This window comes from Notechis scutatus, chromosome Z (assembly GCF_049901735.1).
Source record: "Notechis scutatus isolate UNSWTSFEM ecotype Mainland chromosome Z, rNotScu1.2, whole genome shotgun sequence".
In the NCBI taxonomy this organism is placed as follows: Eukaryota; Metazoa; Chordata; class Lepidosauria; order Squamata; family Elapidae; genus Notechis; species Notechis scutatus.
The window spans coordinates 7,609,714-7,635,442 of NC_142025.1; the positions used below are offsets into that span (position 1 = coordinate 7,609,714).

At 34.9% G+C, this 25,729-nt stretch overlaps 1 protein-coding gene across 21 annotated transcripts in view; it reads right to left on the reverse strand.

Annotated features, from left to right (window-relative positions):
* Positions 1 to 25,729, reverse strand: part of KMT2C (lysine methyltransferase 2C) — a 142,312-nt gene that overhangs the window by 61,181 nt on the left and 55,402 nt on the right. For 17 of the 21 annotated variants that reach the window (XM_026678945.2, XM_087945523.1, XM_026678949.2 and 14 more), the window contains 7 exons: positions 9,234 to 9,396; positions 8,234 to 8,405; positions 6,776 to 6,890; positions 6,190 to 6,362; positions 5,160 to 5,320; positions 4,621 to 4,758; positions 1,620 to 2,323 (listed from right to left, as the gene is read on the reverse strand). In XM_026678945.2, the coding sequence (XP_026534730.1) occupies positions 1,620 to 2,323; positions 4,621 to 4,758; positions 5,160 to 5,320; positions 6,190 to 6,362; positions 6,776 to 6,890; positions 8,234 to 8,405; positions 9,234 to 9,396 (1,626 nt within the window). The remainder of the gene's footprint in view (positions 1 to 1,619; positions 2,324 to 4,620; positions 4,759 to 5,159; positions 5,321 to 6,189; positions 6,363 to 6,775; positions 6,891 to 8,233; positions 8,406 to 9,233; positions 9,397 to 25,729) is intronic. The other 4 variants (XM_087945524.1, XM_087945534.1, XM_087945529.1 and 1 more) reach the window with 1 other exon arrangement.

Consider the following 25,729-nt stretch of genomic DNA (forward strand, 5'->3'; position numbering starts at 1 on the left):
GGTGTCGGTTCTAGTGAGAGATCAGGCTTCTGCAGCCAGGATGTGAGCTATTACTGCAAAATCCGAGTTCTACAAGGGCAAAGCTCCCTTTCTTTTGCAATTAAGGTTTGTTTTCATCTCATACAGAAAAAATAATGGATTCCTTGAGTCAGTACTTTATACATAGCCATCGCTATTATTCGTGCCTGACCAGGAGACTGATTCCACTCACGCCTTTAAATTTTCAGATAATTTAGAATCATGCATTCAAAAGCATATGGTATCATTTAATGAGTTGATTATATTATTATATCTTTTTAAGGTATTATTTAGAATAAGCTTCCATCTTCTGATGAAATACCACCAAAATGGAAGAAACAAGATTTTATGTTGTAAATATTCTAAGCTTTGTTTGGTACAATAATCTTGATTGATAGATAATTCAGACATGTGTCTATATTAGAACAGTATCTGGTCTGGCATGGAATAACAAGGAATTGATCTGCAATTCATAACCACTGCAATAAACTCATCTTAAAGTTAAGGAATAATGTAGTAGTAACTTCTTTATCAATTAGAAGTAGGGAAAAAAACAAATAACTGTAGTTAAAGCATTATGTATATTTATTATTATTTAGTTTAATGCTAAGAGCAAGTTATAAAAACAATGAAATGAAGTTTATTAGAATATAAAACTACAGATAAATTCATCAAATCACTAGTACAACAATTTTTCTTTGCAAGCAAAGTGATGGGTTTAAAGAAGCAAATTAAATAAGTTGTACAACAAAACTTTGTGATCATAGCTCTCTAGCATCTGCAAAAATAAAGGCTTGCTCTATATATACTAAAGCAGCCTAAACAAAAATATACAGAAAAATATGCTTTCTATTGTGAAAAAAACTCATGTAAAAACCCCCCACCAATATAGAAAGCTTTGAGAAAAACCAGTAAACAATTATCCCTAATATACTAACAGAAAGAAGCAGCAGGAAAAAAAGTGATGTGATTCATATACTGCGTTTACATATGCGCATTAAAAGGGTTTTAATTTTGGTCTTTTTTCAAAATGCTATTAGCTTAGAGGAGTTTTCCATTTATTGCTATAAATATTTGTTCCTCTATAATTATTGGCGCAATAACATACACAAATGCCACAATCGCTCTTTCAAAGAGTTCAAACAATATCATTTATTTTATTTTTATTGTTAAATTAGTTTGTTGACCATCTTGCCACAAGGCAAATCTGGGTGGCTTACAAAATGAAAAGCAATAAACAATACAAATATATATGGGGAGCCATAGTCAAAATTATGATTACTTTCAGCCACAATTGAGCCCAAAATTTCTGTTGTTAAATGAGACAGTTATTAAGGCAGTTTTGCTCTATGCTAACTTTGTTCGTCAGATCACAAAAGGTGATCACATGACCCCAAGATACAGCAACCATCATAAACAACTGGGGACCAGTTCCCAAGTTTGAATTTAGACCACGTGACCATCGGGATGCTGCAACAGTCGTAAGTGTGAAAAACAGTCATAAGTCTTTTTTTCCATACCGTTGTAACTTCAAACAGCCACTAAATGAATGGTCGCACTACCTGTATTAGGTTGCAATGAGTTTTAGCAAACATGCTTACCTGTCTTGACCTTGGTCTCCCGGGAGAAAACTTTCTCTTAGTGATAGCAGGTTTTCCCATTCCAATTTTTGGAGTGAGGGATACAAATGTGGTTGGAAGGACCGCAGCAGATTCTAATGGTGACATCTGACATCGCAACATCTCATGGGATGTGCTTGGATCTAGTGAAGATGTTGGCAAGGAAGATCCATCAACAGCTTTGCTTATTTCAGCAGAAGATGGACATGGAGAAAATGTCTCAGGCAATGATTCCGAAGGTTTGTCTGCCAACTGGCAACTCTCAGTTGCACAACTTTCATTTTGAGGAAGAAGTGACACTTCGGGAGTGCCTCTTCCAGTTGTACTTTCTAGAACAACCACTGTTTCAGACTGTTCTTCTTTAGGATTGGAGACTGGCTCTTTAGCGACCAAAATGAAAGTTTCAGATATCTTGGATACATTCTCTGGTTCCATCTGAAGAAGCTGACATTCCTCTTGGGGCACTTCCAACTCAGTGCTTGTCTGTGATGGTTTTGTTTCTTCAGCTTGTTCATCTGATCCTTGCTGGGTTATTTCTGGAATATTTTCTGAAGTTTCCCTCTTTTTATCTGAGGGATTGCTATCAGATGCAAGAGTATTTTTAACAGATGTTTCCCCTTCTTCTGTATCAAAATGATTGGAGACCTGGGTCTCCAGTTCACATTTCTTTTCATCTAATGATAGGCCTGAAACAAATGTGGATACTGTATTTCAGTCTCATACAACGGAACTGCTATAGAAAGCGACATCCTTTCAAAAAAAATATTTTTCCCTTGAAAGTGCAAGCAGGTAAATGTCTATATTGACTGTTTCTGAATTTTAGTTCTTTTACACTATATGAAAACATGGTTCCAATTAGTATCTTGCTGTTAATTATTGGTAAAGCTATCCCTTCACATATTTATCTAACTTAAGTATAAATTTGCTTATCACAACTTGAAATAAAAGTCCACAATGTATATACCACATAAGAAATATATTTTATCTTTAGGTACCAAATACATGTCCATTCAACTAAACAGCCCACACTTTTACCACTATAAAAGGGGGAACATTTTCTATTTGACATAAAATAATTGTATAAATTTATATCATATCCATGCCTCAGTTATAGAGGTAGTTCTTGACTTACAATCACAATTGAGCCCAAAAATTATGCTGTAAACAAGACAGGTGCTAAATTTCACACCATTTTATGATCTTTGTTGCCACAAATATTAATTGAATCACTGCAGTGGTTAAGCTGGTAACGTGGTTGTTAAGTGAATCTGGTTTCCCCAGTGACTTTGCTGGTCAGAAGGTTGCAAAAGGGAATCATATGACCCTGGGATTCTGTAACCATCATAAATATGAATCAGTTGCCAAGCATCCGAACTTTGATCATGTGACCATGGAGATGCCACAACAGTCGAAATTGTGAAAGCTGTCATTAGTCACTTTTTCAGTGCTCTTATAACTTCAAACAATAACTAAATGAAATAAACAGTAAGTCCAGAATTGCCTGTATAGGAATATATATAACTATAATATAATATACCAGTAAGTTTTTGAATTATTGCTGACTTGCAGTTTTCTTGGCAGGATTTCAGAAGTGGTTTGCCATTGCCTGCTTCTTAGGACTAAGAGGGACTGATTGGTCCAAGTCAACCAGCTGGCTTTGTGCACAAGCTGGGATCAAAATAAAAATATCCTGGTTTCTGGCTAGTGCCTTAACAGCTACAGCAAACTGGATCACGTAATATAAATATTATATTTTTATTCTTATTGGTTCAGAATGTTTATATTTTACTATCAAATTTAGCAAACTAGAAATTTCCAGTAATTATCTTTTTTAGAAATATTTCATTCATGATTAGACAAATAGACAAATGGTTTTTGTTTACATTATCACACTTGTGTTAAGTCTGATGGATTTTTAAGTTATCATAATTTACAAAATAAAACATATCATGATGAACAATTAGCTGACATCCAAGGGGAACCCTGATAGTGCAGTGGTTAAAGTGAAGTATTGCAGGCAAACTCTGCCCACAACCAGCAGTTCAGCAGTTCAATCCTGACCGGCTCAAGGTTGATTCAGCCTTTCATTCTTCTGAGGTTGGTAAAATGAGGACCCAGATTGTTGGGGACCATATGCAAATAATGCTTATAACGTAAACTGCCCTGAGAGTGCTGTGCAGTGCTAGGGGCCAGTAAATAATTTAGCCATTAAATGCTATTACTATCGCTGTTGTTATTCAACTGATCTTACAGATCTTGTAGGCTGAAACTCATATTTTATTTCAGTATTAGTTTCTTTATTACTCTACCTTGCTCAGAAATAGATCTGGGTAAGAAACTATTTGTTTATTGGGACAGTTTTAGCTGAATTGTAACATTTTAGATTTATGCTTCATAAACTGGCATAATTTAAGACATGAGAGTTCCTTAAAAGTCCTATTCTTACTTTTAAAAAATTCACACTTTAATTCTAATATCAAACAATTACTTTACAAAATTATGTAATGCCATTCATTCACACTTGTATATCATTATTAAAAAGTCAATAAAATGATAATGTAAGATACTTTTAAATTATTCAACCAACCAAGAAATGAATAGTTTAAAAAACTATCATTCCCTAAATAATGAATTTCTTATATGGTGAAAACAACAAACAGAAAAAATTCAATCTGAAGAAAAGGAGACCAGAAATAAGTTACTATGCCACTGATTAAAAACTATTGTCTATTTTTCTGTTTGTTTTTTTTCAGGTATATCTTTTATCTCTGGTCTTTAACTGTAATAAAGAATTGTTGTTATATTATGTATTTCATCAGAAGATTGCAGGGTGAATACCTGTACAAAACAGTTCTATTTCTTCTATAACCTTTAGAAACTCTCTATTCCAAAACCCTTATTATTGTAAACAGAAAATGCACTGCTCAAATGTTATTACATTTTCTAAATATTCTAGAATTCTGATCGTATTTTATATACATACATATATGATCTTGTGCTGTCAAAGAAAGGGTATCCTTATAATCTGTAAAAGACTCATCCACCAATTCTTGATCAAGGCCACCTTCGAGTACTAACGGCTTCTTGTTTCCTATGTCTTTTGAATCTATGTTTTCCATTTCTATGTCATGTGCACAGATATAAAAAAACAAAGATATTATCAAGTTGTACATTTAATTATTTTTCTCATTCAAATCATGGGGAAAACTTTGGATAGCAAATACCATTCTACTCTGGACAGTGTTCCTATATTAGGTTTATACATTTTAAAGAGTTGGGAATGGTTTCTTTTTGAGTTCCTGTTTGAGTTACATGGTGGGAAGAAAATGAAATACGAGACACTCCACTAAAATGTGGAGGTCTTTCTAGAAAATTTTATCAAAGCATTCCAGCAATATAAACTTTAAAAAATAATTGTGCTTTGTTGCACCAATAATCTGGAGAAGGAAGAAATCTGTAGACTTCTGATGAAAAATCATCAAGAGGCACAAAGAGATAGATAAAAGAAGAGGTACCCCATACCTGTGTCAACTTCAGGCAAAAACTGTTCAGTCTCTATCATCTCACACATTTGTGTATGTTCTTGATCTACATCTGAATGTTTGCAAAGACTGCAGATATATTCTTTTAAATGAATATCCAGTTCATTGTCAGGAGGCTTATCACATCCTATGTGTATCCACCTGAGGGAATAATAGGTTTAGAATTCAGATTAATGTGTTAATTTCTTCCACTAAAATACTAAAAAGGTCTTTTCAACATTTTGGACCATTTCAAATTAGCCTTTTTAATATTTGTTTTACTTGGATAACTGGTGTAATATGCCATACTTACTTAATGAAGAAAAAGAGTAAAGATAGTCCTTGACTTATGACCACAATTGACCCCAAGATTTCTGATGCTAAGTGAGACATTAGTTAAGTGACTTTTATCCCATTTTATGATCTTTCTTGCCACATTTGTTAAGTGAATCACTGCAGATATTGTTAGTAACATTGTTGTTAAGTGAATCTGACTTTCCCATTGATTCTGCTTGTCAGGAGGTCGCAAAAGGTGATCACGACTCAGCAACTGTCAAAAATGTGAGTCGGTTGTCAAGCCTCCAAATGTAAATCATGTTACCATGAGGATGCTACAAAGGTTGTAAGTGTGAAAAATGGTCATAAGTTTTTTTTCCAGTGCCATTTTAAATTTGAATGGTCACTAAATGAACTATTCTAAGTTGAGGGCTACTTGTGTTCTGTGCACTTACACATAATTTCTTAACCAGAAATAAGTTCCATTATAAATGGTAATAAGCCAATCACACTTCTTAATCAAACCTTTATAGGATATGATTCTACAGAAGTTGGTGAGAGTTTGATCACTGAGTTTCATGGCCAATTAGCATAAGTTCTTGGGCATATTACTATTCTTAAAATAAAAGAAATTAAGATCAGTAGTTAAGTACCAAAGAAAAGTAATACTGACATATTCTCCTTGAAATGACTTGGAAACCATTAATGACAAGCAAAGGACTAAATTAAGGTAGAATAAAAAACACACTTCTCACCTTTTACACATATGACAGTGCAACCTTTCTTTTTGCAAGTTGGGATAGGGAGATTTTTCACAAAAAGGGCAAGGCAGGTTGTCTTGTTGACGGTAACAACTGTCACACATAAGGCAGTTGTGATGCCACTGGCTACTGCTCCGTGTGCCACATTCTGCACATACCCTGCAGTTCTAGAAGTCCAAAAAATCACTTTTTTTAGTCACACTATTTTATGGTATCAAAACAGAAACTTCAATCAACTAATAATGCTGCCTATATAGAACATTTTTAAAATGCCCCCTGTTCAACAATTTATACCTTTTGTTAAAGTTTATTAATACAATATTAATACAACAATGTATGTGCCACTTGCTCAAAAGATGGCTGGGCAGTTTGCAATACATTGTAACAGTAGTAATAACAAACAATTAAAAATGTAAATAAAATTTCATTCTGCCATTTGAGCAGCAGCAGTTCTTCATACGGTAGAAAAAAGGCCGTAGAAGAACATCACTCCTATAGCCTTCTGAATACTACTCTTAAACCTAACTTGCACTTCAATTTCACACAAGCTCTACATTTAGGAAACGGAATTTAAACTTACTTTGCATTTCCACCCATTTGTTGGTACAGAATCCATAACTGGTTGTAAACAAAAAGTATGATACCCTTTGTCACATGTATCACAAACAAGCATTTTGTTGTCTTCTCCAGACTGCCTAAGGGAAAGATTTTATTTATTTATTTATTTATTTTTGTCAATTGCTTACAAGATAATAGGTATAAGTAAAAACATAGTTATGAATACATGGATACATATAAGAAAAATAAAAAATAAAAGAAACAATAGGACAGGGACGGTAGGCACGTTGGTGCGCTTATGCACGCCCCCTACAGACCTCTTAGGAAAGGGGTGAGGTCAATAGTTAAATTGGATCAAAAGATAAAATACTTTGAAGCAAGGTAGGTGAATATAAACAGCAAGTAGGCTAATGAAATGTTAAAACGCAATGTCTATGACCAATGCCACAGTATCAACTCTTTTCTAATGGATATCGGTATACCATTTCCTCTTTATGTGTAAGAAACAATGCACATTCCTAAAGTATATTATATTCATGATTTGTGGCCTCAGAAATTAAGGAATAAATACAGCAATTTTATGTTATCAGATCTCCCCAGAATGTAATAACATTAAACATGATTTAAAAAGTAATATCAAATTCAACAGTGGTTAAAGAAATTGTGGAGTATTATATAGCGCTTACCTTGATTCTGAAACTGACATGGACACAATGAGTAGCAAACACAGTGTAAAAGTTGGGGATGCATTTTGTTTTATATTAAATTGAGCATTTTATCTAAGACTACACTAGGGATTTCTAACTCTATTGAAAAACATGTCCCAAAGATTATTTTCACTATTCTTCATAGGTCACAGACCACATCTGAGGAAGATTGTTATAGAAAAGAAACAAAAAATGGCAAGCAATTTGCCGATTGTGGAAGAATCAAAATTTCTAGGAGCAAATCTATTTAGGTTATGTAGTGAAGTAAATATAGTAATGCAAGTGTCATTTGTTGATAATGTCCATAACATCTTATCTTCTAATGCACTCAACAGAAAAAAAAATCATAGGTTTTACTTCATCTTTTCATAATACTACAGGTAAGCCTCACTTACCAGTTGCCTTATTTAATAGTTGCTTGAAGTTACAATGGTGTAAAAATATAAGACCATTACAATGTCCCATAATCATATGATCAGCATTTGTGTACTTTTTAACTGATTAGCAATAATCAGAGTTAATGGAGAACACAGAAGTAAAATGGTAAGTCATGATCATGTGATATTCCAGTTAACAATATTGTGATTCATTTAATGACAAAGCAGAAGTGAAGACATGAGGCTATCATGATCACATGATTTTCCATTTAATGACTGCAGGATTTAGTTGAGGAGTTTCTAGCCCAATTGTGGTCACTAAGAAGGACTACCTATACACAATAATTTAAAATGAGGTACCAGTGTTTTAGCACTTTATTCTCCAGTTTTGCTTACTTGCAGTTCTGGCACACTTTACAATCAGGGCACTGCCAACCTGCCCTTTTGATAGGTGTCACTTGTATATCCAGGCACATTCCATGGTAATGCTGGCCACAGGTTGTACAAAAAAGTTGATCTAACAAGTCACCAGGGCTGTCACACACTGCACAGTTAGCTTCTTCCTTGGCTACAAATTAACAGATGAATTCTGTATTATTTTATAGGGAAAATAACCTTCAAAAGATGGAACAGCTAGATATATTTTTTAAATTTTATAAATTTTATTCAGGTGTTAAATAAGGATTATGCAAGCTATCTGTATCCAGAAAATAAAACATTTAATGTCTACATGAGTCTGTTATTATATACAGATCATAGTTTTTAAAATTAAAACAGGTGCTAGTGAAATTATTACCATTAGTTAAAAAGAAGATTGCAGCAAGAACAAACATATTTCAAGAAAGATGCTGTGAGATGAGAGAGGAGGACAAGTTGATCTTAAATTAGCTGATAATAAGGCAATCTGACTTCTGTCATTTCTCAACATTTAATTTGAACTACTACTAGATAGGAAAGAGGAAAAATTAATTTTGCACCATCTCCTTGCCTATAATCCTTCATCCCATCATAGCACTTACAAAAACCCACAAGAAGAGTACATTTCAGCAGATCTATCTACTCCAATTGTTTTTATTTTTTTAATTTATTCCTTCAATGTATTACATGCCCATCATGCAACAAATTAAAACATTTTTTAAAAAAAATCAATATGAAAACAACAGCCAGGAGCAAAACCAATCTGTGCAAATAATATCCAATCAAATCCACAGAGATCTGAAATAACTAAATAAAAATCTGATTAGGAGGCTCTATTACAGGGATACCCAAACTTGGTAACTTTAAGACTTGTGGACTTCAACTCCTAGGAGTTGAAGTCCCCAAGTCTTAAAGCTGCCAAGTTTGGAGACCTCTGCTCTATTACATATTTTCAGCATTATTTAATATGGCTACTTACATCTTAGCGGAGCCTGGTCAATGTGATCTGGGCAAAGAAGGGTAAAGTTATTAAAGTCCTGAAATGTGCCTGCTCCAGCAGCACATGGGTAATGATATATGTGGGTGCATTTCTCTTCACAGCATTTGATAGTGGCTCCAAGGTGCTTGCAGTATGCACATCGCTGAAACACAAAACATAGGGCCACTCAGCATTGCTTGAGTTCACAGAATTTTAATACTTTGCTTTCTCCCCTAAATTAATTCTTTCTTTGAAATGACTGAAGACATAGAAATTTTGTCACATAACTTTTTAAAACTTATAGCTGGCTACTGCAATTTGGATTGCCTATTTTCAAATTCACTGTTCATTTATTATAACTGAAATGCACATTTGTTCATATCATAAACTGGCCACTCAACAGGCACAACAATAAACAATAAATAATAAACAAGTAAATGCCATATTTTTAAAATTGCAATTATTTTAGTAAATGGATTGAATTCAACCTGTATATTAAATAAATAGAAAATTATTTTCCCCCTTTTAATATTATTCCTGTATCTTCAAATGTTTTCTATTTTGAGATTAAAATGTATGTTTTTCTCCCATCACCAACAAATGCTGATCCATCAATTAAGCCATTGCAATACCCTATTTTTATTCATTAGACCTACCACTCATTTAATTAAGTACATTTATTCTTACTGCCTTAGATCTAACTACAAACTAGATTTTGTTTGTGTAGTCATATAGTCATGCAAAAGAAAATATAAAAGCACAGAGCAGAATTTTTGTTATGCTCTGACCTGTGCCAGGAAATTCTCTCTTGAGAGAATAAGTTAACATTTTACATTATGCTTTTTAAGTTATGTGACAAGCCCTATACTTTGATATTTTATATATGCAACTAGTCTTGTCACCAGTGATTTTATAAATAAGTTAAACCCAGAAATGACAATAGCCTAAAGAAACCCGAGAAAGTGAGAAAAGAATTCATAGTGCCAAGTAAAGAAGTATGGATAGAGACTGAACATTTAACTGTACTTAATTTTTATAACTGCTATAGGGTAACTATGTTGGCAATTATGCTTGTAAAAGCATTTCACAACTTTATCAAAAAACCCACTTTATAAACCAGGTAGTGTGTGTGTAATCAGAACCAAAAATATATAAGCATTAAGGCTACCAATATTTACAGAATTCATATAGAAAACTAGTCAACTACCAGATGTAATAAACATGCTTAGGAGTCTCTCTCTCTCTCTCTCTCCCCTCCCTCCCTTCTCTCTCTCTCTCTCTCTCCCTCCCTCCCCTCCCTCCCCTCCCTTCATTTTATGACCAGTTACAATATCCCACACAGTCAAGTGACTCAGGTTTTCTATGTTTTTTGCCAGTTTCCAACAATTCTTTCTGGTTTCCGGTTAAAAATGCCCATGGGGAAAAGGGACTTGTTTAACAACCAGTGCTCACTTAATGACCACAAGGTTCATTTAACGACCATGCTGTTTGTCTAACCTGGGGTCTGAAACCTGAAACACTCAGAGCCATTTTTCTATTTTCTTTTAAACAGATCTCTCTCTCTGTCTCTTTCTCCCCACCCCCTCATCTTTCTCTCTCATCTTTTTCTTTCTCCCTCTCCCTCTTTCTCATCTGTTTCTCATCCCTCTCTCTCTCTCTCTCTCTCGTCTCTCACTCACACATCTCACGGTGCTGCAGGGACTTGCCCACATACCGACTCCTTGCAGATAATCCTCCCGGCGCTGTGTGCGCATGCTCTACCCAAGAAGGAGAAGAGTTGCCTAACTTTTCTTCCTCCCTTCCCTTCACAGCAGAGCTGCTCGGAAGGCAGCTGCTGTGGCCTGGCTGTCCCTTTATGGTCCCCACTTACCTCCACCCCCACGTTGACATACCTTAAAGGGACAGGCTGTGGCGGCTGCCTTCGTGCTGCAAGAGAGCAGCGGGCAGTGGAAGAACAAAAAAGGAGCAGCCGCAGCCCCAGGAACATCAATTCGCCCTCCCTTTCAGTGGGAGCAGGAGGGGGCGGTGGTGGGAAGCTGTCCAGGAGTTCCCGCCCTCCCTTTTGGGGCACCTCCGTCACCTCTTTCAGTCTCAGGCCTAGCCCCAGCGCAGTAGAGAAAGCGAACGGCCGTGGCATGCTCTGGCCACTGCCATCGCTGCATCACCCTGAGGGCTGCTTGCTTGCCCATCCGCCGGCCGGACTGGCCCGGAAATGGCGCCCCACCTTGGCCTCCTCTCACCTGACCACCAGCTTCTTGACACAAACAGAGGCTGCTGGTTGGAGCTAGAATTGGAATAAAACGCTGTGCAGCTGTAGTGGAAAGAACAGGGGCAACACTCGGCAGCTTGGATGAGCAGGTGCGAGCGAGGCAGAGGCTGCTCTCGCATCAAGAAGCTCTGGTTCTTTCCGCCAGAAACACGCAGCCTCTTCCAATTCTAGCTATGCCCTTGGGTGGCATATATAGAATAGGGAGCCCAGCACTGCGGTTCCCTGCACTCCAACCAGCAGCCTCTGCTCATGTCAAGAAGTAGGTGGCCAGGCGGGAGGAGGCCCAGCATGGATGCAAGGTGAGGGAAGCCTGGCAAGGGCTGGGCAAGGCCCAGGGATCTCACGGAGGGCTGAGCAAGGCCTGGGGAGCTACAGGGAGGCCTGCAGAGGGCTGGGCGGGGCCCAGGGACAGTGGGAGAGGGGTTAGCGCGACTCACAAGCTTACCTGTAAGCAGGCAAATCAGGGCTGCTCAGCTGGAAAGAACAGTGGAGAGGCTCGTGTCGGCTCTGGGCTGCTTCACGCACCTGCTCTTGCTGGGAGAGCCTCTCCCAGCAGAATGAAAAACTTGCAAAAGGCAGACAGCAATGACTAGCCTGGCAGGCGGGCAAAAGAAGGCTGCAAGCATGTCGTGCATGCGCATGTTGCGCATGTGCGATAGGGACTGACTGGGCAGGGAGCAGAGAAGCGAGCGGAGAGGGGCAGGGCCAGCCAGAGGCCTGATTTACCAGTTCTCCAAACTACTGGGAACCATAACAAGCAGTTTTACCAAACCGGTGCGAATCAGTAGAATCCTGCCATAAAGGATTATGGGGTGATATATAAGCCTAAATGCTATTGCTATTGAAACAAGGTGATGACATCAGAACTAGATGATGTAGGATAGATAAGAAGTGGGGAGCTCGGGTTCAAATCCCCCTCTCTCTACAGAAGCTCACTGACTGATTTTGGACCAGTTATTCTCTTTTAGCTCTCTGCCAAAATCCAGTTCCCCTCAATCATGGAAGTTCCCCTTGGGGAATTTGGGCCAGTTCCTTTTTTTTAGCTCAAGAGCAAGGAAGTGAAGGGGATGGATAAAGAATAGGAAGACTCAGGTTCAGGTTCACCTCACAGCTTCAATTGTTTACCAAGTATCTCTGAATTAAATGCTCATTATCCTGCCCCATCTTTCTTGGAGGCATTTGATTAATCGCTGTTGATTCTCTATTAGTCTGATCTGATCTACTAGAGGTTCTCTTATACTGCAAGTATTTCAACACATAATTTTTCAACACATACCGGAATTTTTATGCCTATGTGCAACTTTCAATGCATTTTTACCAAATGATGAGCAAGCCTAATATTAAGAAGATAAAATCCCGACACAGTATGATTAAAGAAATCACAACAAATACCAATATGACAGAAAAATTAGAAGATCGGTGCTATTTTGATTCGTATTTTTCTTATGTCAACCTTACAATTTTTCTGAGTTATTCACGATCTGGAATTTCAATCATTCCAATTACTCCAAACAAAAACAAAGTGGAGAGTAGAGTAAAAAGCAGAGGCACCCTCCCTCTCTTTCTCCTCAAGCCTCAACCTTCATTCCCATCTAGCTACAAAAGAGGAGGTTGCTAGGAGATAACAGACTCCTTTCATTAGGCAAAACTCACTCATTTACTAGAGTGGAAAGTCATATTGAATAGAGCAGCATTATTATGTTTTAATTACTGAATGTGTTTCTGACATTGTAGCCACACATAGTGATTTATGTTCTTTATACGGAACAGTCTAACTAGGGAAAATTTCCTTTGTCCTTCTGTAATAACTTTCTTTTCTCTCTACTGAATTGTTCATTTGTGTGACTTTGCCAATTTTCTGAGAACAATTTTAACATTCTACCTTTAAATAAGATTCCCCAGATGTGTCATAAACTTTTATTGCTAAGTAGAACTCATTTAGTAAAAAATTAATAGCTCATGAAAAAATAGTAACAATTTCTACACCAACAAAAGCTGTATTAATATAACTTTTTGTTTCTTTCTGGATTGTTCAATTTGACTACATTAGTTGAATATGTTTTACATTTTTACAGCATATTATTTCACAAGCACTTACTAAATGAGGAAAAAAACAAATGTTTTCTTTCTTTCTCCATAACCACTTGCCGCTATCTTTTAGTTCTATTGATTTCCTTTATTTAATAATATAGAAATTTAAATGTTTCAATTGGTCTCTGTGTTTTGAACAATCAATAAGGCTACTCTTATGCAATTATTTGGCAAAATGTTTTACAAAAATCCTGAAGTACATTGTGTGAACACTTAGCAGAAGTTGTAACAATTAAATAAATTAAGTAAATATTATAGTTTGCCTTATATTATCTTTAATCCAGAAAGCTAATAGTTGTTTCTCTTGGAATATAAATTGTTCAGTGGTAGAAATCATAGATGATCAATTTTTAAGTGGTTTATATAGAGAATGCTGCTCGGTTATGTTGTTAAATCCACTAAATGGTTATTCTCTTCCAAGGTCCTTACTCATTAGCACAGATAAATTTACACTTTTTGTTATTTATTACTTTTTGCTATCAATACCATGTGATATCTACTAATGGTTCAAAAGAAATTTTGAGATTTCTTTAAGACACTTTAACAGAAATGATCCTCCAATACACTTTCAGTATATTAATACATTATGATGTGTAATTTGCTTTGCTTTTATGTATTTGAGTTTTCTGCAGTGAAAAAAAATAAACTATATTAAGAATGTTCCATGCATCAACTATTCTGTGCACATCTGGTTTTTAAATTAAAAAAATAACCCTTTAAGTAATCCTCATTTAATGAATGGCCACTTAGCAATTATTCAAAGTTACAACAGAACCAAAAGAAAGTATTTATGAACTGGATTTGAAGTTCTGGCATCTACTCCCTTCACACCATGATCATGTTGTAGCATTTTGGTGCTCAGCAACTGGTCCATATTTATGGCCATTTGCAGTGCCCTGTTGACATTTGAACATTATTTTTAATGTGTTTTGCTAGAAATCGGTGTTTAATGGACAAAAAACGGCCATTGCAATCAATGGATTCATTTCATGAGTGCGGTGTTCATTTAACAACTGCAGCATTCACTTTTCAACCACTGTATTCACTTAAAGGCTGCTGCAAAAAAAAATGTCATAAAATTACGTTGGTCATGTAAATGACCTATTTAACAACTGCCATGATTTGTGGGCTCAATTGGAGTCATAAGTTGAGGAATTTTTATAAAACCTTTTTCTCTTATGTGTACATCATTAACAATATAATATTGTACCATGTAACTGTAAACAGCAGAAGATTCAGAAAGGAAGTGGGGTGGGTAGGTAGGTTAGTACATCATGGTTAAACAAACATCTAATGTATAATGTGGATAGCTGTCAAAATGAAAATAAGGATGAAGCAAGCCCTCAGCAGAGAACAATAACATGGCCATAATCAAATGAAAATAGACAATATAATAGCATTTATATTAGGTATTTATAGGTTTTAATGTTCATATCACATATTCTTCAATAAGCTTTGGAACAAAAAGATAAGCAGCACAACTCTTTCAACATGAAATACAATTAGACCATTTAAATGTATAAATAAACCAGTGAACAAATATTTAGTACAATGGAACAGGTGAACAATTTAAAATGTTTTATTATTATAACAAGGCGAACTATGGCAAATTAAGCCCAAACAAGAACATTTGTAGCAAGCAAGCATACAGTACTGGGGAATGGATTCTACTTGAAAATTGGTTTGTTGAGCTGGAAGGGAAAAAAATAATCTGTCTGATGCTCCACCATTCAAAACAAATAAAAAACCTGGAGTGGGGTGAAGCGAGGGATGTAAATCAATTGGAAAAATCCCTGTTCTGCTACTTTTAATGATTAGGAAAATGAAGTACATTTCTTTTTTACTTAATGAATAGAAAAATTCTGAAAAGTGGTGCCTGGAGATGTGATGATGGCCACCAATTGAAATGATTTTAGAAAGGGACTGCTGTAGATGATTTGCAGAGTACTGGAATATCCAGCAAGTATCGTCTTACGTTTTTACAAAATTCAGTTCATTTTATCAAATGCTAATTTTTTAAATTAAAATTCCAAGTTTCATGGTATTAACTTTTCACATAGACAATAACCATGTAAAAATCAATGTAAATAATGTGGCATTTAATTTTTATATTTTTTAATAATTTATGCATTATTCTTTTAATCCTCAATTTACAAGATGAATCATAAAATTTAAAAGAATAAAATATATAGTAATAAAGCAAAAGCAGAATACGTATGTCATACTTACGTTATGGTTCTTAATTCCCAAAATTAAAACTAGAAAATTTTTAATACCTAAGCAAAAAATATGTTTTTCTGGTAGTAAAAAGATACTAAAGTTCATTGTAGGAAATATTTTTTTACAGAAGATATTCTATGCGCCCAGAAGGTAATTTACTGAATTTTGTGGGATATCTGGGCAAAGAAGACATACAGATCTCATCAGGAAGGAAATTAGTCCTGTGGTATGTAAATCCTGCATATCAAATGGAGGAAAACTTTGACACCATAACTCTCAGTCCAATTTAAAAACCAACTAAGAGAAACATAAGTTAGTAATTCATTGTTAAGCAGCTCTTTTTCCTAGGTTTTGAAAGACCTTTGAACACTGGGATGAAATAAATCCCATATAAAAGTTATTTGATAAAATATTCAAGTTACAACACCCATGGTTACGTTCATGACAAGGATTGAAAGGAGGATAACAGTTTGTCTCTAAAGGCTATGTTCTTTAATTATATAAGACATAGAATACCAGATTCCATATACAATACCTATAACAGTAACCAGCAATTTAATCCTATAATGAAAAGATACCATTATTACATTTCTGAATTGTCCAATTAAAAGTGTGAACAAAATAGATTGAATTAGCATGCAGAACTCAAGAAGTTTGACATTTTTGTAGCAGATAAAATAAATGAGCTGCCAATGTTAATGCAGATCCAAATAAAATAAAGAAAATGGGATTTTGACCACCTTACGCCGAAATGCAGAATCTGGCTTCCATCTCAATTTCATCTGCCTCTCGAGCATTTTGTTCTTTTCACTTTTCATGTAATGACTCTCTGACCTGTCCTTATTATATTATAGGTTATATTATATATCATATCGTATTATTATAACTATCAGACAGAAAAGGACAGGTTTTTTTTAAAGAAATAGAACTAATATTTTTCTTTGATGAAAGTATCTTTGAAAATAGTAAATGTAATTAAACTAACAGACCAGATTCTGTGGGAAGGTAGGCTGGTTTATATATAAGGACAATATTTGTGGATTTTACAAAACAAAAGGCTGTAATAATATGAGTTAGGCAGCCTGATTGTGACTAAAGAGAGCTAACTGGAACTAAAAGAAGCCTGCCTTTTATTCCCACTTAGTAACAGAAATATTTTCATGTTCTCACCATGACAACCACAAGAACAATAACAACTTATTGATAAGAATATTTTATCAGATTTATTCAGAAATGGTTTGAAGAATTTGGTTAAAAGGTGAAAGCAACAATTAAGAAATGGAAGAAGGATTTTCAGAGGTGAAAAATAAATTTAAAAGTAGTTAAGAAAGTTTGGAAAATCTGTGGGGCAAAGGGACTGCAGACTTACAACAAATTACAGAGTTTTGGAAAGTAAAACAAAAATTATAAAATAGGGAGAGATCGAAGGAGCTGCGCAATTTGTTATTATTGGAATTTGGGGGGAAAGAATTTTGTTTAAGATTTAGATAAATTCCAAAAGGACAGAGAGGACATTACAGAAAAGACTGTTAAGTCTCTGCCTGGATTTCTGGAATTGGGAGGAAGACTGATTATAGGTAGGATGGATTAGACCTCTTGTGGGCACAAAGGGATTTCAAATTGATGAGCCTTCCCTTGGCCTCAACCTATTCATTTCCTTCATCTGATTACTTGTTTTCTTCTTCTGACAAAGTATACAAAGACATCTATTGGAATGTTCCTTAGCTTTGCTAAACCTTCATTGATCCTATAGGCTTATGAAATATTGTACAGAAATCTTTTGCAAACTGAATTGTAGAATGACAAGAAATATCTTGAGAGAGAGAATACAATTAGGAACTGACTGCAGTACAAAGTGAAGTATGACAGGTGCTGCTAAAATAGATTACAAAAGAAGAATAATGGAGTAACATTGTATAGCCCAGAGATAGCAAAAATTGTGTGTATGTGGAAAAACACAGACATGAGAATTGGTAAATGACTGAACTACGGCACTAGTAGAAGAATTCACTAATTCTTCCATATTTTATTTAGGATCACATATAAAAGAAAAACAGAGTTCTACCTGAAGAAAGAAGTGCCAAATAGACAGTCAGGTTTGAAAAAAGATTAGAAACAAAACATTCCAAAATAAAAGATGTGGATTTACCTTTGCTTTGCTGATTACTATCTCACTACATTGCTTCACTTAGTAGTGAAGATTATACCTAAATGTTTAACGCATAAAAGGTTAATGAATGTACCAGAATATTGATTGTTCATCTGAGGAACTTTTGCAAGGAACAAGAAGTCATTTGAACAAAGAAGAAGTCATTTGGACAAACAACTTTATTGAAAAGAGGAAAGGTGTGAAATAGGGATGCACATTGTCCTTAAATGAGTTTTACTTCTTCAGCAAATATTATTTACATAACAGCAGGACTGAAAGTGATGGAGGCTGAAATATTAACAATTTGAGATATGCAAACATCACTTTATTATCAGAAGATTAAGGCAACTCAGAAGACCTTATTATAAATTAAAATGGAAAATGAGAAATCTTGGCAATAGTTAAATACTGTATTAAGAAGGCAGAGATAATGTCAACCAGCATGTGAGCGAACTTACAGTTGATGGTGAGCAAATGACAGTGGTAGGCAGTTTTGTTTTCTTAAGTTTAATAAATAAAAATGGATGATAAAGAAGAATAATCCTAGGGAGGAAGGCACTAACAAATGTAGACAAGATCATAAAGGATAAAGATATTTCCATCACAACAAAGATAAGAATAATTAAAGCAGTGCTCTAATGATAATATGCAGCTTTTAAAAGTGGGCACTGAAAAAGAAAAGAAAAATTACTTTGAATTATGAATTTGCAGATGTTACTCTGAGTATTAGATTGCAATAAGAACCAAATAGAGTCCAACCTCAACCACATAACAATAAGTTGATCTCTACTGAGTAACCAAAAACTATGATATTTTAGACAGACAATAAGAATAATCGATGGATTAGAAAAATTCTCATTTTTGGTAAACTTGGGGGAAGCAGAAAGGAAAAACACTGGATGAACAGGATCAACAAGATTACTAAACAGATTTTGGAAGAGGTATTATTAGATATCATGAAAATTTGTTCTTATAGTCACAAGAGTTGAATCCAACTCAATTACACTTAACTAATTATTGTTGCTTCAGTACAGGTAATCTAATTTATTTTAGGCAAAATTGAAATATAGAATTTCCTAATGAATTTTGGACAGAATCGGGAAAAGTTTACCATTGCCTAATCTACTCACAATTTAATCTTCAAACCCTGCTGTTCCTTTCACATATTGTTTTCTCAATTTCTTGAAAAGTTTTTTTTCAGAACAAGGATTTCATAAAAAATATGTTTAAAAACTTCAGCCAAGCAATTTATTACCTAAGTTCTTTTACAACAATTATAACACTGAAATAAGCTTATTACTTAGAAACAATATTGAAACTAAGGTTATTTCTATTCCTCTTGCATATTAATCAATTTGTTATAATACTATGTGTGAATAAAGTGGTGGAATTAGGATTTCATTTTATTTTCAATTGTTTGCAAGCATTCAAGTAAACTTCCTACTTCAAGCTATTTTACCCATTATTGTTGTATTTATATTAAAAACTATTTGTAACTGTAAGTAATTAAAGAAACTTAGTTCCTCATTTACTTCAATATATAGTGCATATTCCTGCATAGCTAATTTTCTTGCTTATAACTTTCCACAGCTGTTAATTCACATTTGTAAATGGATAAAATAAATTGTAATATATGTCACTCACTGCATAATATCAGGAGGCAAAATAGATACATCCTTGACATTCTTTAAATATTTGTTTTTAAAATCCAAATTGCACCTCTTATCATTAAAATTATCTGGTCACATCTTAACTTATAATTTGTAAATGAAGCAAACATGCATTTATATGAAATCAATTATTTAAAATGACCTACCTTTACTAAGTCCATCTCAAAACTGCCCACAAAGTCTCACCTAAACAACAAATATATAACTGCAGCTACCCGAGCTTCTTTTAAAGGAAAGCAAGATAGATGTGATTGGTTGCTGTGGTGATGGATGTGACACAACTGCCTTAGTTCATCTTTTTGCCTGACTATATCCAGAGGAGAAGCTCACCAATTTCTTCTATAATTGGTTCCACTGTCACTAATCACTCTTATTGTTAGGAAATGTTTCTAGCATTCAGCTGGAATCTGCATTCTTATAACTTAAGGTCATTATTTTGTGGTTGCAGTTTAAAATTATAAAGAAGAGATCTTATTATCATCTTCTGAGTGACAATCTTTCAAGCTCTTAACGAGATCCAATCATAGCCTAACTACCATGAGCTGAATAGTTTCGAGGGAAAACACACCTAGCATTTTCAGTCTTTCCCAGTAAGATTTAAGATTTCCAACTCCACCGTCAACCTTATTGTTCTTCCTTGCACCAGTTTTTAGTTTCTTTTAATTCTCCTTAAACTGAATTGCCTTGAATTTGAAAAAAATTAAGATCACATCTCAGTAACACAGAATAAAATAAAAAGTCCTCTTTCTATTATTTGGAAACTATCCTTTTATTGATGAATCTGAAAAGTGCAGATTTAACATTTGCATCACAATATAGACTTATATTTAGGTTGTGATTTATTGTAATTCCAAGATCCACTTTTCCTTGGTTTGTTTGTTTGTTTTTCACACTTCTTAACCATCCATTTCTCTCAGAGAGGGATTGTGGGTAGTACAATTTAATCAATAAAATGAAGCATTAAAAATGGAACAATTTTACAATAATTTATATGCCTCTCATCTCAGTATCTTGATACACATTGCTGAGCCAAGTATCCTCCATCTTAAACATATACATAAATAAATAGATATGGAATAGAGAATAAACCTGTATTTCTCTCTGCTAAGCCTCATTTAATTATTTTTAATGGGCTTCTCTAATTCAACAAGAGTGTTTTCAGCTTCGTTTCTTCTAGAATATTAGCTATCTGATTCAGATTTTTGCAAATTTACAAGCATCCATTTCGAAACTTCATGAATCTGCTGAATAGCACCAGGCTCAGGACTGAGCTATAAGGCATCCCACTGAAATGTCTCTCCTGTTTGATATGAAGCTACTGGTAAGTGCTCTCTGAATATATTTTCAAACCAGGACAGAAAACATACTTGGATATTCACATCAAACATCAGAATGCTCTATAAACTGCTTAAGGAAAGTCAAGATATATTCGGTCCAATTCATTTCAAAATTCCAATAAAAATTAATATATTAAGCAGATACGCCTTTCTCTTCACAAATTTTGGGGAGGAGCAGGAGGGTTTTCAGAGATCTGAAGAAAGGAAAACTGTTGTTTATCAATTCTGTTACATCTATGCACTCCTCTATATCCAAGTCTGAATTTAAATGTTTCCTTATCAATTAATGAAAAGAAGTATGTAAAGTTCTATCATATTAACTATAGGAATTCACAAAACAACTTTGATAGTTTACAAAAGAAGATTACCGTGGAATTCATGTGGAATACAGATTATTCTGTGAACCTTTAACAGGCCTGTAGGTTTTTGCATCTATATTTTTGTGCATTTTTTTGACAGCTTCACCACTCTGTTTTTTCTTTGAGCATTTAGGTTCAAAGCAAAGTATTCTATTTTTTATTTTATGTTATTTTATTCAGCATCAAAACTCTCTTTGAAAGTTCTTTGTAGAGACAGCCTCACTTCTTCCATTCTAGAACAGACATACAAATGTAGAGTTCAAGAAAGGGTCCTTTTCTATATCATTGAAGAACCAATGAAAGTTCTTATAAGCCTTTCTTTGCTACCTTGCTTCACTGCCAAGAGCGCATTGATATGGAATATTTCTAACAGGATTTTCTTTTGATACTTTATGGGAAACTAAGGGGCAGCATTTCAGTAGAGGGAAAAAGAAGGTTGCTAAAAAGAAAGTTATTTCTTGGTATATACTACCAAGAAGGCTTTGCAAGGTAGCAAAATATGGCAAAAGGATCAAACTTGGAATGATAAAAATGTTCCAAGGATTGCAATGATAAATTTGTCATGTAAAATATTTCATCATTCATTTGCCTAGGGTTAACTTATTAAAAAGTAAGTGAAAATCAGAATAAGCTTGACAGTAGAATTACAATACTATTTATCATGTAATTTCTGAAGGAACACAGCCAGCTAGATTCTGTTAATTAGATTCACATATTATTCAATCTAATGTACAGTATATACATCCATGCCTTTTTAACTGGATCCTCAATTTTGACTCCTTCAGAAAGGGACTGTAAGGACTATAAGACAAAACAGATAGCTTGTATGTACTGGTATATGTTGGAATTCTTACAGAGCAAGTTATTTACAAAGTGCAACTGTCACCAAATACTAACAACTAAAGAACTAGATGAAGTATTAATTTTTTAGTAATAGGTCATGTTCAAAATACAGGCATTATGTTTTAATAAGCATTTTTGAATGGAAAAAAATCTGCTAAATTCCTGGCATCGGGGGTTGAAATATCCAAAAATAAAAGACCTCCCAGCCCTAGATGTAATTTGTAAATTTGTTCTAAGAGAAAAAAATGATATTCTATTGACATTTTAACACTAAACTGAATACAACAGTATTTTAAGTCATTTTACAAACTCTTTCCATTTGGACAGCAATGAAATGACCACTTATTGTGGCTGGCATGAGCACACAGTATCTATTTCAAAAAAGCAAAATATAGTACTCTGAAAAACTCCACAGAAAAGCCATAATAAAATAATTCTATTTTAATTTTAAAACATAATATAGATAGTCTTCACCTAATGGTGGTATTGCTTAACAAAGGCAATCTAGGCACTCCTTCTTGTTGCCATCATCCAGGGGAGATTATAGGTCATTAAGCAAAGAGCTCCTTGCAAATTCCATCCAGATTCCAACAAGCAAAGTCAGTGAACAAGGCAGAAGGAAGTGGCATGCCCCAGGCTGTTAACAGGCAGGCCAGTGGGTGAGGGACTTGTGACCTTCCCTGCTGGGTTTTCCATTGGCTTCCCTTGTGGAAAGCCAGAAGGAAAGAGCATAAATGGCAGCAACTATTGTAAATGCAAGTCCCTTGCTAAATACCTGGATTGTGATTATGTGACTGCAGCTGCACTGTACTGACCAGAATTTTGAGGATCAGTCATAAGTACATTTGTTCAGTGCCATTGTAATTTCAACTGATCACTGAACAAAAGGTTGTTAGCCAAGGACTACCTGCAGTTGAAACTGCTGCTAAAGTGAAGATTGCAAACTCAAGTTGACATGACGGCTTCATGAAGATCATTTTCATTAGACCAAGGGTTACAACAATGAAGACTTTTCATTCAGAAAGATAAAAGTTACTAACTTTTAATGATGATATTTTAATTAACTATCTGTGGCCTTTCAAATATTCCTGAACTGTGCCTCCCAAACAGCCTCAAACAGCCTGATCAAGAATGAAAGATGCAGCACAGTGGTGGGATTCAAAAAATTTTACTACCAGTTCTGTGGATGTGGCTTGGTGGGTATGGCGTGAATTGGTGAGCATGGCTTGGTGGACATGGCAGGGGAAGGATACTGCAAAATCCCCATTCCCTCCTCATTCCACTAACCTGCTTTCCAGCTCCATTCTCCTGTGCAGGGCAACAAAAGAAGACCCAGCCGATCAACTGGGACTCAGGAGGCAGAGAAGAGATGGGGGCGGGGCCAATCAGAGGTAGTATTTGCCGGTTCTCTAAACTACTCAAAATTTCTGCTACCGGTTCTCCAGAACTGAACAGAACCTGCTGAATACCATCTGTGATGCAGCACCTTTAGAACTACATATTGCCTACTGAGGTCAGACAGCATGTTAAAGGGAAGCTTCAGTTTCCAAGGAAGATATATTAATTCTTCTTCAACTTCCTGCCTCTAATCAAATTTCCAATCTTTTACTACTATTGTAGAAGCAAAAATGGAACAAGTGCAGAATTTCTTTCCCACATCCATTCTTTAATTGTGATTATGATTCTATGAAAAGTTGTTGCATCTCACACTTCCTTAGTCCCAAAAGTAGCCCCAAAGAGATCTCTTCCCAATTCTTGTACCTGTCCATTTGTCTACTCCCTCCAACTTATATTATGGTCCCTTTCTACCAAGACAGGGATAATCCCTGCTCACCCCTTCCATGGTGCCAGGGGAAGGAACAGCCATATATGAAAGTGCTGCACATTTCAACCTGCTTGATCTTTTTTCTTCTCTTTTTGGGGAGAACGGGAACTCCTCCACATGATGGCTTTGTTCTCTTAAAGGCCAAGAGTGAAATGCATGAAGGGGAGAAATCAAAGAATGGAGTTCTTGATTCCCTACCATGCTCTCATTCACATGGAGGAGATGTAGGACATCTTAAAAAAAACTCCAGCAACTTGGGCAACTAGTGTATGGGTTATGTCGTTGCCAACTCAACACTTGAAAAAAGATGAAATGCTACTGTTGTATTTCAAGGAGGCTTAACTTAGAATAGTTCTGTGTTTTGGTGTAAGACAAATTCTTTGTGGAATATTTTGTCTTTTTAATTAATGTAGTGATAATAAAGGCAAGGTTTATCATGAGTGCAACGAAGAATACTTAAGACCATAAATAGAGGCATTTTTCACTTGTTGAAGACTTTCTTCAAAGGCAATCTGACACAATGCATGAACAATAATGCAAAATAAGGCTGTTGAAAACATGGAAGATCCCAGGACGTTCACAGCAATATAACCTGGCAAACTCTAAAGAAAGACTTCACTGCAACCAAAGCAAGCTTTCAGTTAATCTACAGCAGCTCAATTATTCAGAATAAAACTAATCCCAAAGAGTATAATGGTTATTCAAATAAAATTATTGTGCATTTGACATAATGAATAGAAAGCTCCATCATATGAAGCCAAGCACAAATTCTTTTAATTTTCTCTTTAGGGAAATAAATACATCAATTCTTAGTTATTTCAATTTGTAATCAATTATCAATAATTGCAGAGGAGGGGTCAGCCACAGCTTTTATTCTGGAGCTGTTTTTATTTGTTGATTATTACTATTTTTCATGTAAAAGAGAAAACTTGTATGTTTAGGATCTCAGAATTTCTGAAACATCAGAAGTGTTGTTGTTTTTTTGTTCTATCTATTGAGCTACTAAAATTGGCAGTGATGCAGTACCCGAGAAAGAACATTATGAGAAAGTAAAGAATGCCTGGTTCTCTGTACTTTGCCAAGAAAAAAGGCAATTGCAGGTAGCTTTATTTCCAGAAAGGGAAAAAAAACACCCTCTCTATTCTACCTTCCTTGGAATTGCAGTATTTAGAAGAAGCATTCTCAACTCTATTAGAGTTTTTTAAGAATATGCTTAAGTCATGTTTAGTACTGCTGAAAAACCTGAACATAAGCTATTAAAAATCCAAATTTATTAAAATATGTTTTAGATACATAAATTCATTAATATTAAAGAGAATATTGCTTCATGCCTGCCTTTTAGAAATGGTCAGAAAATTAGAGGACTGCTACCAAAAACCATCAACAGAAGCCCTGAACAAACTTGAGAGCTCAAGTACGAAATTGGTTGAAAAATCTATTTCATTAAAATTCTTACAGAAACTTGAATTCACTTTCAGCCTTATTTATAAGCATATAAACACATGAAACTAATGGCAGAAAAAGATCTAGAGGGTCCATAGAATCTGCCCCTTAAGAATTTGAAGATAAAATTAATTAATTTTAATTATTATTTTTATATTTTTTAATTTTTTGTTGGATGGTGGACATGTGTTTATTCCAAGCATCTTTAAACTCAGTTACTGATGACTGACCAACCTCTGCTGGACGTTGGTTCCAAACTTCTACTACTCCAGTGGTCCCCAACCTTTCCA